At 46.4% G+C, this 13,089-nt stretch overlaps 1 protein-coding gene across 1 annotated transcript; it reads left to right on the top strand.

The window, feature by feature from the left end:
- Nucleotides 1–6: 6 nt before the first annotated feature.
- Nucleotides 7–11,817, top strand: LOC126041560 (pancreatic alpha-amylase). Its single transcript, XM_049807415.1, has 11 exons — nucleotides 7–96; nucleotides 4,312–4,527; nucleotides 5,122–5,268; nucleotides 5,465–5,662; nucleotides 9,404–9,634; nucleotides 10,032–10,165; nucleotides 10,244–10,366; nucleotides 10,484–10,583; nucleotides 10,799–10,920; nucleotides 11,031–11,156; nucleotides 11,500–11,817. Exons 2-11 carry the CDS (start codon nucleotides 4,360–4,362, stop codon nucleotides 11,687–11,689), a joined length of 1,539 nt encoding a protein of 512 aa, XP_049663372.1. The 5' UTR covers nucleotides 7–96; nucleotides 4,312–4,359; the 3' UTR covers nucleotides 11,690–11,817.
- The last annotated feature ends 1,272 nt before the right edge of the window (nucleotides 11,818–13,089 follow it).

Below are 13,089 nucleotides of genomic sequence, written 5' to 3'. Positions count from 1 at the left end.
AGTGGCGGGTTTTAAGGCAGTGCAGCACTCCACTTCCCGCATCACAGAAACACAGGAGACGATAAAACGAACAGAAGAACCCAAACCAACACCTGGGTAGGTTAAAATGCAGTATTTCCAAGGCCAATACACAGACACCCCCGCCCCCTCTGTATCCCAGAGCAGCCAGACACACACACACTGTGGGCGGTCAGCTGCGTGCAGTGCCTATGCACACAGGCAGTTTATCTGTTTCTTGTGACAAACCAAACCCGGGGTCTGGGTCAGCAGAGGAAGCTGGGCCGTGCCAATCAATTATTCCAGCCTACGACAGCAGTCAAGCTGGCGGGTTACCTGGTTCACAGTCAGCTTGTGCCTGTACAAATCGAGAAACAGATCTTCCATCGTTAGCCCCAACGGCTTGCTGCAAACTAGCGCTCGCTGTGGCTGTTCCAAAGGCGGCTGAGGAGCAGCACGCTGTACATCCAAGCATCGCTTGGACCTCGTCACGGTGGCTGCAGCACAGCCTACTCTTGTCTCTGTGGTGCGTTAGGCTTGCTTATTCGGTCATATCTCGGAGAATTACGCAGGCGGCGCGTGGACTTGGCACCTTTCCCAATTTCATTGTCAGCCGTGAGAAAATGCCGAGGTAAACGTGAGAGCGCGCCGCGCTGCTGAGGGCAGGGGGCCTGCTGGCAAAACGCAGCCCCTGGATCTGCTCACTGGAGCGGTGTCAAAGATTGAGACGCCCGTGTGGCAGGATGTTAATAGCCATTGCAAACCTGTTGTTTGCCCCCGCCCCGCCATGGTCAGGCCAGGGAGCCCTCCTGCCTCTTTGAAACAGACTGGCTCCACTTGTTCATGCAAACTGGGGTGATAAAGGGATGGGTTTGCACCTATGTTGTGCTAGAACATCCCCAAAGTCAATTTTTGGGAAAGCTGGTCCAAAAGCATGACCTCTCACGTAGTGTGCGATAGTGGCAGTATCCTGGTGGCTGAGAATTTACAGTCAAGATGTTGTGGAAATTGTCATGATTTTTTAGGTCCTACAGCTATGATGGTTTAATCTTTTCTTGTACTGGCTCTTTCTCTGCTTCTCTGAAACAACTGTTTCCCACCCTTCCTGGGATTTCCAGTGGACTTGCTATGGCAGATACCACTGAAATTTGAGAACTGTTTCTTTACTGAGAGGAGGACAATTCTAACTTTGCAGCATGTTATGATACTCACCTGTCTGGTGAGTAGCAATAAATGTAGACATGTTCTTCTTTTAAAAGATGATAATTCAAATCTAATATCACTAACTGGGCATCTTTAAGACCGTCATCTCCCTTAGTCTTTTACGTTGGTTTTAACAACCTGTCTGGGAATAGTTGAATGCTGTGTTTAATACACAGGGACACTTAACCATCTTTGAAGCCCCTCAAGCCATTGTTATGACAGAGCACAACAATATTGAGTATTCATTTGGTCAAGCTAAACAGCAGGGAGGCAGACAACTGCATTGAGATTGCTCTGGCTGTGTCAGAGTCCCATATGCTCTGATCAGCTCCTTTTAGATATTCCACATGTGCAGGTTGTCAAGTTTAACGTCAAATTCACTTACTTTAAGATAATTGGTGCTAGATACTTCCTCTAGCAGTGTGATACAAAATATACTGAAATCACAAGACAAATGTAAGTTACACTTAGCAAGAATAAAACAGTTGCAATGTACAGTTCAATCACAGTATCGATGTGATCTCTATAATATACTCACCATCAGGATGCTGGATGTTCCCAGTCACTGGAAAGGAATATGTGGGTTGAATCCAGCTAAAGCCTGTTGCTATCTCCAAAAATCTTCTGTTAATTGTTTAGTTTTTATAATTTCGGTTGTGCTGAGTCATGTGTACACTCCTCCCCATGCTGGTGTGGCTAAACCAGGGAGACAGTCACTCTTTTAATTAACTCGGGGAGAAATAGTTACACTGCCAGCTGACGCACGCAGCTGACATAGCTGCTTATCTAAAATAAAGGCCACCTTCCAGCCCTCTCTGTGTTGAGATAAAGTCAGCATTCTTTGCAACACCTGTGGACAGTCTCAGCCTGCATTATTCCCTGAGCTTCCTGGGCAAGTCACTCTTGCCTGTCCCCTCTGAGCCTTATTCCTTTACAGGGGCTTATCGGTCAGTCACATGCTGGTAGGTCTTGTGAAACTGCAACAGCGTGTTGGGAAAATGCTGGCGTTGCAGCAAGGCATCGATTGTGTGTTTGATTGACAGAGCTGTGCCATGACCATATAAGGACATATAAAAGCAGGCCTGCCTTTTTAGGTTTGCAGTGCAAAAGCTTGCAAATAAAAGGCTCTCTTTTCAATGTCTAGAACCCACATCCTCCCGTTTCTCACAACCAGGTTTCCAATGATACTGGGGGATCAAATGAATTAAAACATGGGCTTTCAAAACAAAGCCAAACCCCTCCAATGTCTTGTCTGCCCAAAGCTTCAACTCCCCTGAAGATCAGAGCCAATTTGTGAAGCACCTGACAATTTTACCATACCACAACAGATGCTGTGATTGAAACTGCACGTTAAATACTTTCTACTTGGGGTTATACTTCAGAAAGACTCATAAATCATCGGTGCTGGATGGCCACCTCTCCTGCCCTCAGGCATTTCCTCAGCATGCTAAAATATTGCAGCCTGTTCAGCTTGAGCTGCTGAGCAGCCTGTCACGTGAAGGCTCCCAGTTCCCTTGCCAGTGGACTGGCCATCCATCGCATCAGGCTATCAGGGATGGGGCCTTACCCTCCTGGGCTGATAGCAATGTATTTCAGTGGCAAATGCATGACACTGGAAGCTGAATTTTATGCAGTGACATGCTATCACATCAGTGGAACCCCACAGGGAATGGTGATGTAAAAATTAACCTCAGGCACATTTGGTTGCTCTTGGTAATATTGAGGGGGTGGGGGTGGCGCGTCTCTTCTCACTGAATTAGTAATCACAAGGTGCAATCATCTCACTGGTACCTTACTGTTAGGGAGTAGGCAAGATCATTTGCAGTAATTTACTATTTCATCGCTGTAGTGAAAAAAGAGACCTTTCAGATGGTCTGGGATATGGAAATGAACAGGTGGGTAAATGGAAGCTGCTTCTGCGTTTTGTCCTTGAGGACAAATTCTGGGAAAAAGAAGGATGCATGTGACATATTCAATGGCATGGCTACTTTCAGAAAGAACATACTAGAGGCAGTTCGGGTACAAAGCGCACTGAGGTTTCTTTTCTCTTGGAGTAGATGTGCCGTTTTGTGAACTTTTTGTTTTCCTCCCAGATATTCATCAGACGTCAGGGATTTTCTGGTCTTTGTATTCTCTCAGAGTGTTGTTTTATCACTGGCATGACTTGAGCTTATTCATGAAGCATTGGTGCTTAGACCTCAATCCTATAAGTCAGTTCCAAATGAGGACCTGAAATTAAGTCATCAGCAAAAGTCAGCAGGTTTTTTTTGAAGCAGGAAATTGCAGGAAAAGCCAGAAGGCACTTGGGCCACAGCTCTCGCTTTCAAATTCAGTTTTATGTCAGGCAGCTAAAATTCATCTGCAGTATCACTTTACCTCTGATTCTGGGTTGCCTGCCTTGATTCAGGTGACTCATTGGTCATTCAAAGTGAGATGAAAGCTTATGCAAGGTCTCCGTTGGAGAGGAAAACACTGGCAGGTCTGATCGCTTTCAATCAGGTAGAGCAAAAGTTGCTCTGCAAGACCACGTGAAGAAAACCTGTAACAGTTCCTAGCAGGGATGGGGCAACGATGATTGAAAAACTTCAGGCATGAGAAGGGGTCAGTTTCTAGTTACCAGTGTGATTCACCTGGTGAAGCCCCAGGACGTGTTGCATGCTATAGCTGCTATTGACTGAGAGTGGCTGATCAGGTACCCTGGTTTGAGCTTGGACCAGTCCTGAGAGCTAGATACCCCTGGGTGCTGGCAAACTCATTCATTCTCCTATAGCTGTTAGATTTGCAGTTGTCTTTTAATTACCTCCCTTTCCTTTCACCTTCCAGAGCCCTCTTTGAGGGCCTATGTGTTATGTTTTGGAATACTTTTGATAAAGTATCTTTGTTTACATGATTGGAAGGAGTACAATTCTGAATTGGGGTGCACTGCTCACAGACTGCTGGGTTTATGATAATGTATAATCACTGTGAAAAGGTATTTTATCTTCAGCTGTTGGGCAATCCAGGAAAAAACAAAACAGAACAATGATATCGAGCTAGCTAGCTGAATAATAGCTGATAACATTGATCTCTGTGAATTTCGACAGCTGCAATAGGAACTTTGTCTTCTTGCAGGTGTATAAACTGCTAGTGGAGAGATCACAGCCTCATACTGAAGGCATCATGCAAGTCCTTCTCCTACTCACAGCTGTAGGGTTTTGCTGGGCGCAGTACGACCCCAATACTCAGGCTGGGAGGACGTCTATTGTCCATCTCTTTGAATGGCGCTGGGTGGATATTGCTCTTGAGTGTGAACGCTATTTAGCGCCTAATGGATTTGGAGGCGTTCAGGTAAGTTGTTGCCTGTAAGTAGGTAGGCAAATTGCACTGTAGCATTTGATTAATAAATCAAAAAGCCTGAGTCAGAGATAGCCGGCTCCAAGTAACTTTGGTGTTGGAAGTAGAGGCGGGGTGTGTGTGTGTGTGTGTGTGTAAGTAGTAGAGCCTGCAGGGCCAGCCAGTGACATTGTATCTCCAGCAGGTCAGTTACAAAGGGGCATGCTTTCCTCTGAAATGCTTCCCCTGCAAAGCTAAGTTTTCCTCTTTAACCTTGTCCTGAGGGAAGTGCATAAGCAGTGAGTTTTGGCTTTCCCAAGGATGCCACTATTCCAGGTAAAAATAATTCTTGTGTCTTCACCCTCTGATGCATGTGTCCTTGAAAGCAGGCCCATGCTGGATCTGGGCAGCCCACAGGAAGGAAAAGAAAGCTTTCTTGCCTGTCTACTAGACGGACATCTCCCAGACCTGAGCTTATGCTGTGGGAGAGAGACTGGCTTGGGCGCTAGCCTTTCTCTGAGGGCAGAGGTGCTGAGCGCCGGTTTTGCCCTTAAAAGGTTGAAATAAACCCAACTGATTTCTTATCAAAGTGCACAATTTCATCTGCAGGTTTCACCTCCAAATGAAAATATTGTCATTACTAACCCAAACAGACCCTGGTGGGAGAGGTACCAGCCTGTCAGCTACAAGCTCTGTACTCGATCAGGAAATGAAAATGAATTCAGAGACATGGTGACCAGATGCAACAATGTTGGAGTAAGTGCCTTGAAAATCTGTATCTGATACGGCAAGAAGTGCTGCATCAGCTGAGGGAAGTTATTGCTGCTGTCCTCAAAGGAGGCATAAACTGAAGGGGGAAAAAAAGGTGGAACTAATAGTGATGTGGTAAAGCTCTGGCTATCACTTCACCATCATTACAAAACATACTGAAATGCACTTACTGCTTTTCCAGGTTCATATTTATGTGGATGCTGTTGTCAACCACATGTGTGGGGCTGCGGGTGGCTCAGGCACGCATTCTACTTGTGGAAGTTATTTTGATGCTGGGAACAGAGATTTTCCAGCTGTGCCATACTCTGGCTGGGATTTCAATGATGGCAAATGTCAAACTGGAAGTGGAGAAATTGAAAATTATGGCGATATCTATCAGGTAACTTTCTCTGGCAAAAGTTTGAAATCTCTTTTCATTATTTTTTTTTTTAACCTGTTCCATAAACGTTACAGTAAGTCCAAAAGGGGTAGTTTCTCACAAAACCTGTGCTTAGTCATCTGCCAAGTGACAGAAATAGTGAAAATAGGTACAGGAGGGGTACTCATGATGCAAAATATTTTCAGTACTGAGAAATCAAGGACCCTCCCGCATGTTTCACATTGGCATGTATGTCGGCAGTTTGCTCCTGAACTGAGCCCAGTGTACTCAGCTCAGCTGGTGAGCTCTTTCTTGTAGCTTTTAAACTCAGCTGATCTTGAGAATGAGCCCCCCGTCCACTCCCCCAGAAGATGACAGCAGTGCAAGACGGTACCCTGGTTGAGTGACTTTCTCTTTTTGTAGATGGAATGTGTGGCAGTACTTTCTCAAGGTTACTGCTCTTCCTTTGGCCGCTTTGTTACAATAGACCATGCTTTTTCTCATTCTCAGTTCTGATGACACCTGCACAGGGACAGGTGATATCCTTCACCAAATGTCCTAACTTGAGTATTGAGCTGTACAGTAAATTTACCTATGTCTTGCTGCAGACTGTTATGGTTTAACCCCAGCCAACAATTAAACACCACACAGCTGCTCACTCACCACCGCCATGGCAGAATAGGGGAGAGAATTGGAAGAATAGAAGTGAGAAAACTTGCGGGTTGGGATAAAGACAGTTTAATAAGTAAAGCAAAAGCCACACATGCACAAGCAAAGCAAACCACGGACTTCATTCACCACCTCCCATCGGCAGGCAGGTGTTCAGCCGTCTCCAAGAAAGCAGGGCTCCATCACACATAGCGGTTACTTGGGAAGTTGAATGCAGTAACTCCAAATGTCCCCCTGCTTCCTTCTTCTTCCCCCAGCTTTATATGCTGAGCATGATGTCATATGGTCTGGAATATCCCTCTGGTCACTTGGGCTCAGCTGTCCCGGCTGTGTCCCCTGCCGACTTCTTGTGCACCCCCAGCCTGCTCGCTGGGGGGGGGGTGGGTGGGGGTGGTGGTGTGAGAAGCAAAGGCCTTGGCTCTGTGTAAGCACTGCTCAGCAATAACGAAAACGTCCCTGGGTTATCAACACTCTTTTCAGCACAAATCCAAAACGTAGTCCCATACTAGCTACTGTGAAGAAAATTAACTCTATCCCACCCCAAACCAGCACGTTCTCCACCCCTTATTCCATACCATTTATGCCATGCTCAGGTACCACACTATCCAAGACAACCTCATTAGCCACCACCACCCTCCTCATCCTTTAATATATACACAGATATCCTTCCCTTAGTCTGTGGACCACCCCTGTAAAATGTCTTTAAAATGTCCACAAATGGCCACTGAGTTCATTTAGACCATGACTTTGGGCTCCATCTGTTATGGTGGTGTTGTCGTTTAACCACAGCCAGCAACTAAGCACTACGCAGCTGCTCGCTTACTCCTCGCTCTGCCAACCAGTGGGATGGGGGAGAGAATCGGGAAAAAAAGGTAAAACTTGTGGGTCGAGATAAAGATAGTTTGATAGGACAGAAAGGCAGAAAATAATAATGATAATAATGATAATAATCAAATGACAATAACAACAACAACAACAACAACAACAATGATATAATAACAACAACAACAATAATAATAATAGAATTGGAATATACAAAACAAGAGATGCACAATGCAATTTCTCACCGACCGATGCCTAGTCAGGCCCTGAGTAGCGATCTGCCCCTCCCCAGCCAATTCTCCCCCTCCAGTTCCTATGCTAGATGTGACATCACATGTTATGGAACATTCCTTTGGCCAGTTTGGGTCAGCTGTCCTGGCTGTGTCCCCTCCCAACTTCTCGTGTCCCTCCAGCCTTCTTGCTGGCTGGGCGTGAGAAGCTGAAAAAATCCTTGACTGAGTATAAACACTATTTAGCAACGACTGAAAACATCAGTGTGTAATCAACACTCTTCTCATACTGAATCCAGAACATAGCACTATACTAGCTACTAGAAAGACAATTAAGTCTATCCCAGCCAAAACCAGGACAGGTAGTCACTCAAGACAGGAGAGGTGGCATGTTGTGTGATTATTGGGCACCAAAACCAGCTCAGTTTGGGTCACTGCTGCACTTGTACTGCTTCTTGTAAGGCTTGTCCTCCATTTGATCAGGTGGTTCCTGCTATGGGAGCGCCTATAATGTGCAACTCAAATCTCAGGTTCCAAAAATTTAAAGGTATTTCCATTACAATCTCCACCCCTGGTCCCTTTGGACCACGCCATAGGGTTTAACATTGCAATGAACTCCTGCCCTTGCCCCTGTTCTGGCTTGGATTTCTCCACAGACTACAGTTTCTTAGGGTTGTACCTGCTCCATGTGGAGTCTTATTTATAAGCCACAGTCTCCTCAGGGGTACACCTGCTGCGGCATAGACTCATCCACAGCCACAGTCGCTTTGAGGTGCACCTGCTCCAGCATGGTCTTATCCTTGGGCCACAATCCCTTCAGAGGTATACCTGCTGCGGCACAGACATAACCATGGCCACAGATGCTTCGAGATGTACCTGCTCTGGCATGGGCTTATCCACGGCCACAGAGGCTTCGGAGTGTCCTGCTCCCACGTGGACTCATCCACAGGTCATGGTCCCTTCGACTCGAGTTCACACTGGAGTTTCAGCCTGTCCAGCACAGCAGCACAGAAACAGTAGCGATGGCCTGGCCATCTGCCAGGCCAGGCACATTGCCATTGCTGTCAGCAAATTGTTCCCAAGTACAGTAGAGTAAGATGATAAGCAGTACAGCAAACAGCAAAACCAAAAAAAAAAGCAGCCACTAACAAGCACTAGAGTCTAATATACAGTAAGGCAAGCAAGCCCCATGGCAAGCACAGGAGCCTGCCAATTAATAGCTAAACAGCAATCACAGCTATAAATTCGACCTAGCAGATTCCAATCAAACCTGTCACTATCTCAAATCCTTTGGGTCCCACATTGGGTGCCAAAAAGGACTGTTGTGGTTTAACCCCAGCAGGCAACTAGAGCACCACACAGCCACTTGCTCACTCCCGCCGTGGTGGGATAGGGGACATAATCGGAAAAGTAAAAGTGAGACAACTTGCGGGTTGAGATAAAGACAGTTTAATAAGTAAAGCAAAAGCCGTGCATGCAAGCAAAGCAAACCAAGGAATTCATTCACCACCTCCCATCAGCAGGCAGGTGTTCAGCCATCTCCAGGAAAGCAGGGCTCCATCACGCATAGCGGTTACTTGGGAAGATGAATGCCATAACTCCAAACGTCCTCCTGCCTCCTTCTTCTCCCCTGCCGGCTGTATACGCTGAGCATGACGTCATATGGTCTGGAATATCCCTCTGGTCACTTGGGGTCAGCCATCCCGGCTGTGTCCCCTGCCAGCTTCTGGTGTGAGAAGCAGAAAAGGCCTTGGCTCTGTGTAAGCACTGCTCAGCAATAATGAAAACGTCCCTGGGTTATCAAAACTCTTTTCAGCACAAATCCAAAACATAGTCCCATACTAGCTACTGTGAAGAAAATTAACTATATCCCACCCCAAACCAGCATACAGACCTTGGCATAATTCTCTTCTATGCAAATTGGATATCCAAGCAGAATTGATTCTGTGGCTGGAAACATGCAAACATTTCATTGAAAGGTTTTGCAAACTGACAGTTTGGCACCTCAAAACTTTTTTTCTTTCTCTTTTCCATTACACAGGTCCGTGACTGTCGCTTGGTTAGCCTTCTTGATCTGGCCCTAGAGAAGGACTACGTACGCTCAAAAGTTGCCGAGTACATGAACTACCTCATTGATATCGGCGTAGCAGGCTTCCGAATTGATGCTGCCAAGCATATGTGGCCTGGGGATGTGAAGGCAATTTTAGACAAGCTGAAAGATCTAAATACGAAATGGTTTTCTGCAGGAGCAAAACCTTTCATTTACCAGGAGGTAATCCCCATGTTTTTTTCCTTTATGTTTGTCTTTGCTATCTCTTTTACCTTCCTCCTTCAGAGTACGGGCAGTAATACATCTTGATCCAACTTTACCCCAGAAAAAGCTAGCCATTTCTTTGGAGCAGCCCTGCAAACACAAGTAGTTTTGCTTTTTAAAAATGGGTCCAGAAGAGATTGTCATTTAACTTTACCTTTTCTTTCTTGACTCATCTCTTTGCCTGTGTGCCTCATGTATTAAATCGACTTTGAGTTGATCTACATAGCAGAAATAAACACACTCGAGTATTTTTTCCTCTCAGTGTAAAGCGAGACCTAATGTCGAGGACTGTCCACTGCAATTTTTGTCTCTCTTGAGACAAGAACAGATGCACGGTTTCTGTTTCCTGTACCAGGTAATTGACTTGGGTGGAGAGCCGATCAAGGGCAGTGACTACTTTGGAAACGGCCGAGTGACAGAGTTCAAATACGGTGCAAAACTGGGGACAGTGATCCGCAAGTGGAATGGAGAGAAGATGGCCTACTTAAAGTAAGGATGACGATGCTGCAACTTATCCGGGATACACCATTTGACAGGGTAGCTTCAAGTCTTTGTGTTTTTGGCTAGGAACTGGGGAGAAGGCTGGGGCTTCGTGCCTTCCGACAGAGCCCTGGTCTTTGTGGATAATCACGACAACCAGCGGGGCCATGGGGCTGGTGGAGCTTCCATTCTAACCTTCTGGGACTCCAGGTAAGGAAGGGATTGGTCTTGTCAGGGCAATGCTTCTTGCTTTTGCTTGTTTGTCTCTCTGTTCTCTGGCATGGTTTCTCTTTCCACGTCTCATTCCTTTCTTTGTCTAATGAACAGGCTTTATAAAATGGCCGTTGGTTTCATGCTTGCTCACCCATATGGGTTCACACGTGTGATGTCAAGTTTTCGCTGGCCAAGATCTTTTGTGAATGGACGGGTAAGCTGGGAACACTGAAGATAGATACATTCATGGTGCGTAAGGATCAGAACAGGGCCGGAGAAGCAGTCCAGTGCATTTCAATTTGTGAAGTGATTTCTCTGTCCCATGTTGGATCTAGCAGGTGGAAATCTGATGCTCCATCTAGCTTTTCTCTACAGAGAGGCTCTCTGCATGTTCAGTAAGAAGTTTTAAAGTTCTCTTTTTAATTACAGGACGTCAATGACTGGGTTGGACCACCGAGTAACTCGGATGGGTCAACAAAGCCTGTTGCAATCAATGCAGACACTACCTGTGGCAACGACTGGGTTTGTGAACATCGCTGGCGTCAAATAAAGTAGGACACTGTGGAGAAAAAAATAAGTGAAAGCAGTTGCTTTTGCTTCATGTTCCTTGTGGCCTTAGAGCTCTTGCAGCCACAGTGAGAGCAGTTCCCTGCATTTTCAGGAACATGGTTATCTTCCGCAACGTGGTGGACGGTCAGCCTTTCTCCAACTGGTGGGACAACGGCAGCAATCAAGTAGCTTTTGGCCGCGGTGATAAAGGCTTCATCGTCTTTAATAATGACGACTGGTAAGTCAGTGGGAGAGGCGGTGTCCCCAGGGAGAAGCACAGCGTTCCTCATCCGCCATACTGATGGGAAGGGGAATGTCCTCTTCTCCTGACGAGAGTGATCACTACAGCCTGAGCTAGTCATTCCGTTGCATGCCAGGTCTAGAGAGCCAGAACGGGAGTGTAGGGAGCAAAGCGGGGATAGGATCAGAAAGCTCACACTGTACGTTGCCCTTCAAAGTAAGGGGGTAGCAGCAGGTTCAAAAACCCTGTACCCAGGATTGGTATTATTTTGTACCTCTTGTATTATTCTGTACCTCTTTGGAAAACAATGGGTAAATAGCGTTCACTTATTTTCACGCAGGAATATGAATGTCAATGTGCAAACCGGACTGCCTGCTGGTACCTACTGCGATGTTATTTCTGGACAAAAGGAGGACGACCGATGCACTGGAAAAGAGGTGCATGTTTCTGGTGATGGAATGGCTAATTTCCAGATTAGTAACAATGCTGAAGATCCATTCGTTGCAATTCATGTTAATGCCAAGTTGTAACACAGGAGAAATGTCCTTCTCCGTTTGGCCTGTGCATTACTGTTTCCCCTGTATGTGATTCCCTGGTATTCGAGCATGAGTGACTCTGTATCTAGTGAATAATAAATGGCAATCAAATTGAAGAGTAATGCTTTTTCCCGTAGTGCATTGGATTGTAACTTTATCACGTCATAACTAGTGGCAACGCAGTGGCGGGTTTTAAGGCAGTGCAGCACTCCACTTCCCGCATCACAGAAACACAGGAGACGATAAAACGAACAGAAGAACCCAAACCAACACCTGGGTAGGTTAAAATGCAGTATTTCCAAGGCCAATACACAGACACCCCCGCCCCCTCTGTATCCCAGAGCAGCCAGACACACACACACTGTGGGCGGTCAGCTGCGTGCAGTGCCTATGCACACAGGCAGTTTATCTGTTTCTTGTGACAAACCAAACCCGGGGTCTGGGTCAGCAGAGGAAGCTGGGCCGTGCCAATCAATTATTCCAGCCTACGACAGCAGTCAAGCTGGCGGGTTACCTGGTTCACAGTCAGCTTGTGCCTGTACAAATCGAGAAACAGATCTTCCATCGTTAGCCCCAACGGCTTGCTGCAAACTAGCGCTCGCTGTGGCTGTTCCAAAGGCGGCTGAGGAGCAGCACGCTGTACATCCAAGCATCGCTTGGACCTCGTCACGGTGGCTGCAGCACAGCCTACTCTTGTCTCTGTGGTGCGTTAGGCTTGCTTATTCGGTCATATCTCGGAGAATTACGCAGGCGGCGCGTGGACTTGGCACCTTTCCCAATTTCATTGTCAGCCGTGAGAAAATGCCGAGGTAAACGTGAGAGCGCGCCGCGCTGCTGAGGGCAGGGGGCCTGCTGGCAAAACGCAGCCCCTGGATCTGCTCACTGGAGCGGTGTCAAAGATTGAGACGCCCGTGTGGCAGGATGTTAATAGCCATTGCAAACCTGTTGTTTGCCCCCGCCCCGCCATGGTCAGGCCAGGGAGCCCTCCTGCCTCTTTGAAATATATTAGCACTGCTGTCTCTTTCTAGTTTACTGCTCCCTTGTGTGTTTACTTCATGCATTCTGCTCTAACCCTCAGTAACTATGTCGCGCTGTACTATCTATTATTCGAACATTACCTAAAGCCCTATGTAATAGTCAGCCTACCTTTAAAAAATTATAAATCCACCACCAGGACACCGAGGTATTTTGATAAATGTTTGAAATGACAGGTATTGTGCCAAGGTGTCCATTAATAGGAGATGATGTAGACTAAAATAGCTCCTTTTTAACAGTGCACTTAAATATAAGGTGGAGAAAAAACAATCGTGAGACAGTTTCCTTAGGTGTAAGGGAACATTGTGGGCCAGATGTTAACTCAAGTGAAAGCACAAGACCTGCATCCAGATTTTGGT

This window comes from Accipiter gentilis, chromosome 8 (genome assembly GCF_929443795.1).
Source record: "Accipiter gentilis chromosome 8, bAccGen1.1, whole genome shotgun sequence".
Classification (NCBI taxonomy): domain Eukaryota; kingdom Metazoa; phylum Chordata; class Aves; order Accipitriformes; family Accipitridae; genus Astur; species Astur gentilis.
The sequence above is the reverse complement of the archived record's forward strand: the minus strand, read 5'-3'. Positions and strand labels throughout refer to the sequence as shown.

Bases quoted from the DNA above. Each gene is read 5' to 3' on its own strand.
- LOC126041560 (XM_049807415.1), top strand. From the start codon at position 4,360: ATGCAAGTCCTTCTCCTACTCACAGCTGTAGGGTTTTGCTGGGCGCAG. The intron at 5,269-5,464 runs GTAAGTGCCTTG...CTGCTTTTCCAG, and splicing joins CCAGATGCAACAATGTTGGA to GTTCATATTTATGTGGATGC. The intron at 11,157-11,499 runs GTAAGTCAGTGG...ATTTTCACGCAG, and splicing joins GTCTTTAATAATGACGACTG to GAATATGAATGTCAATGTGC.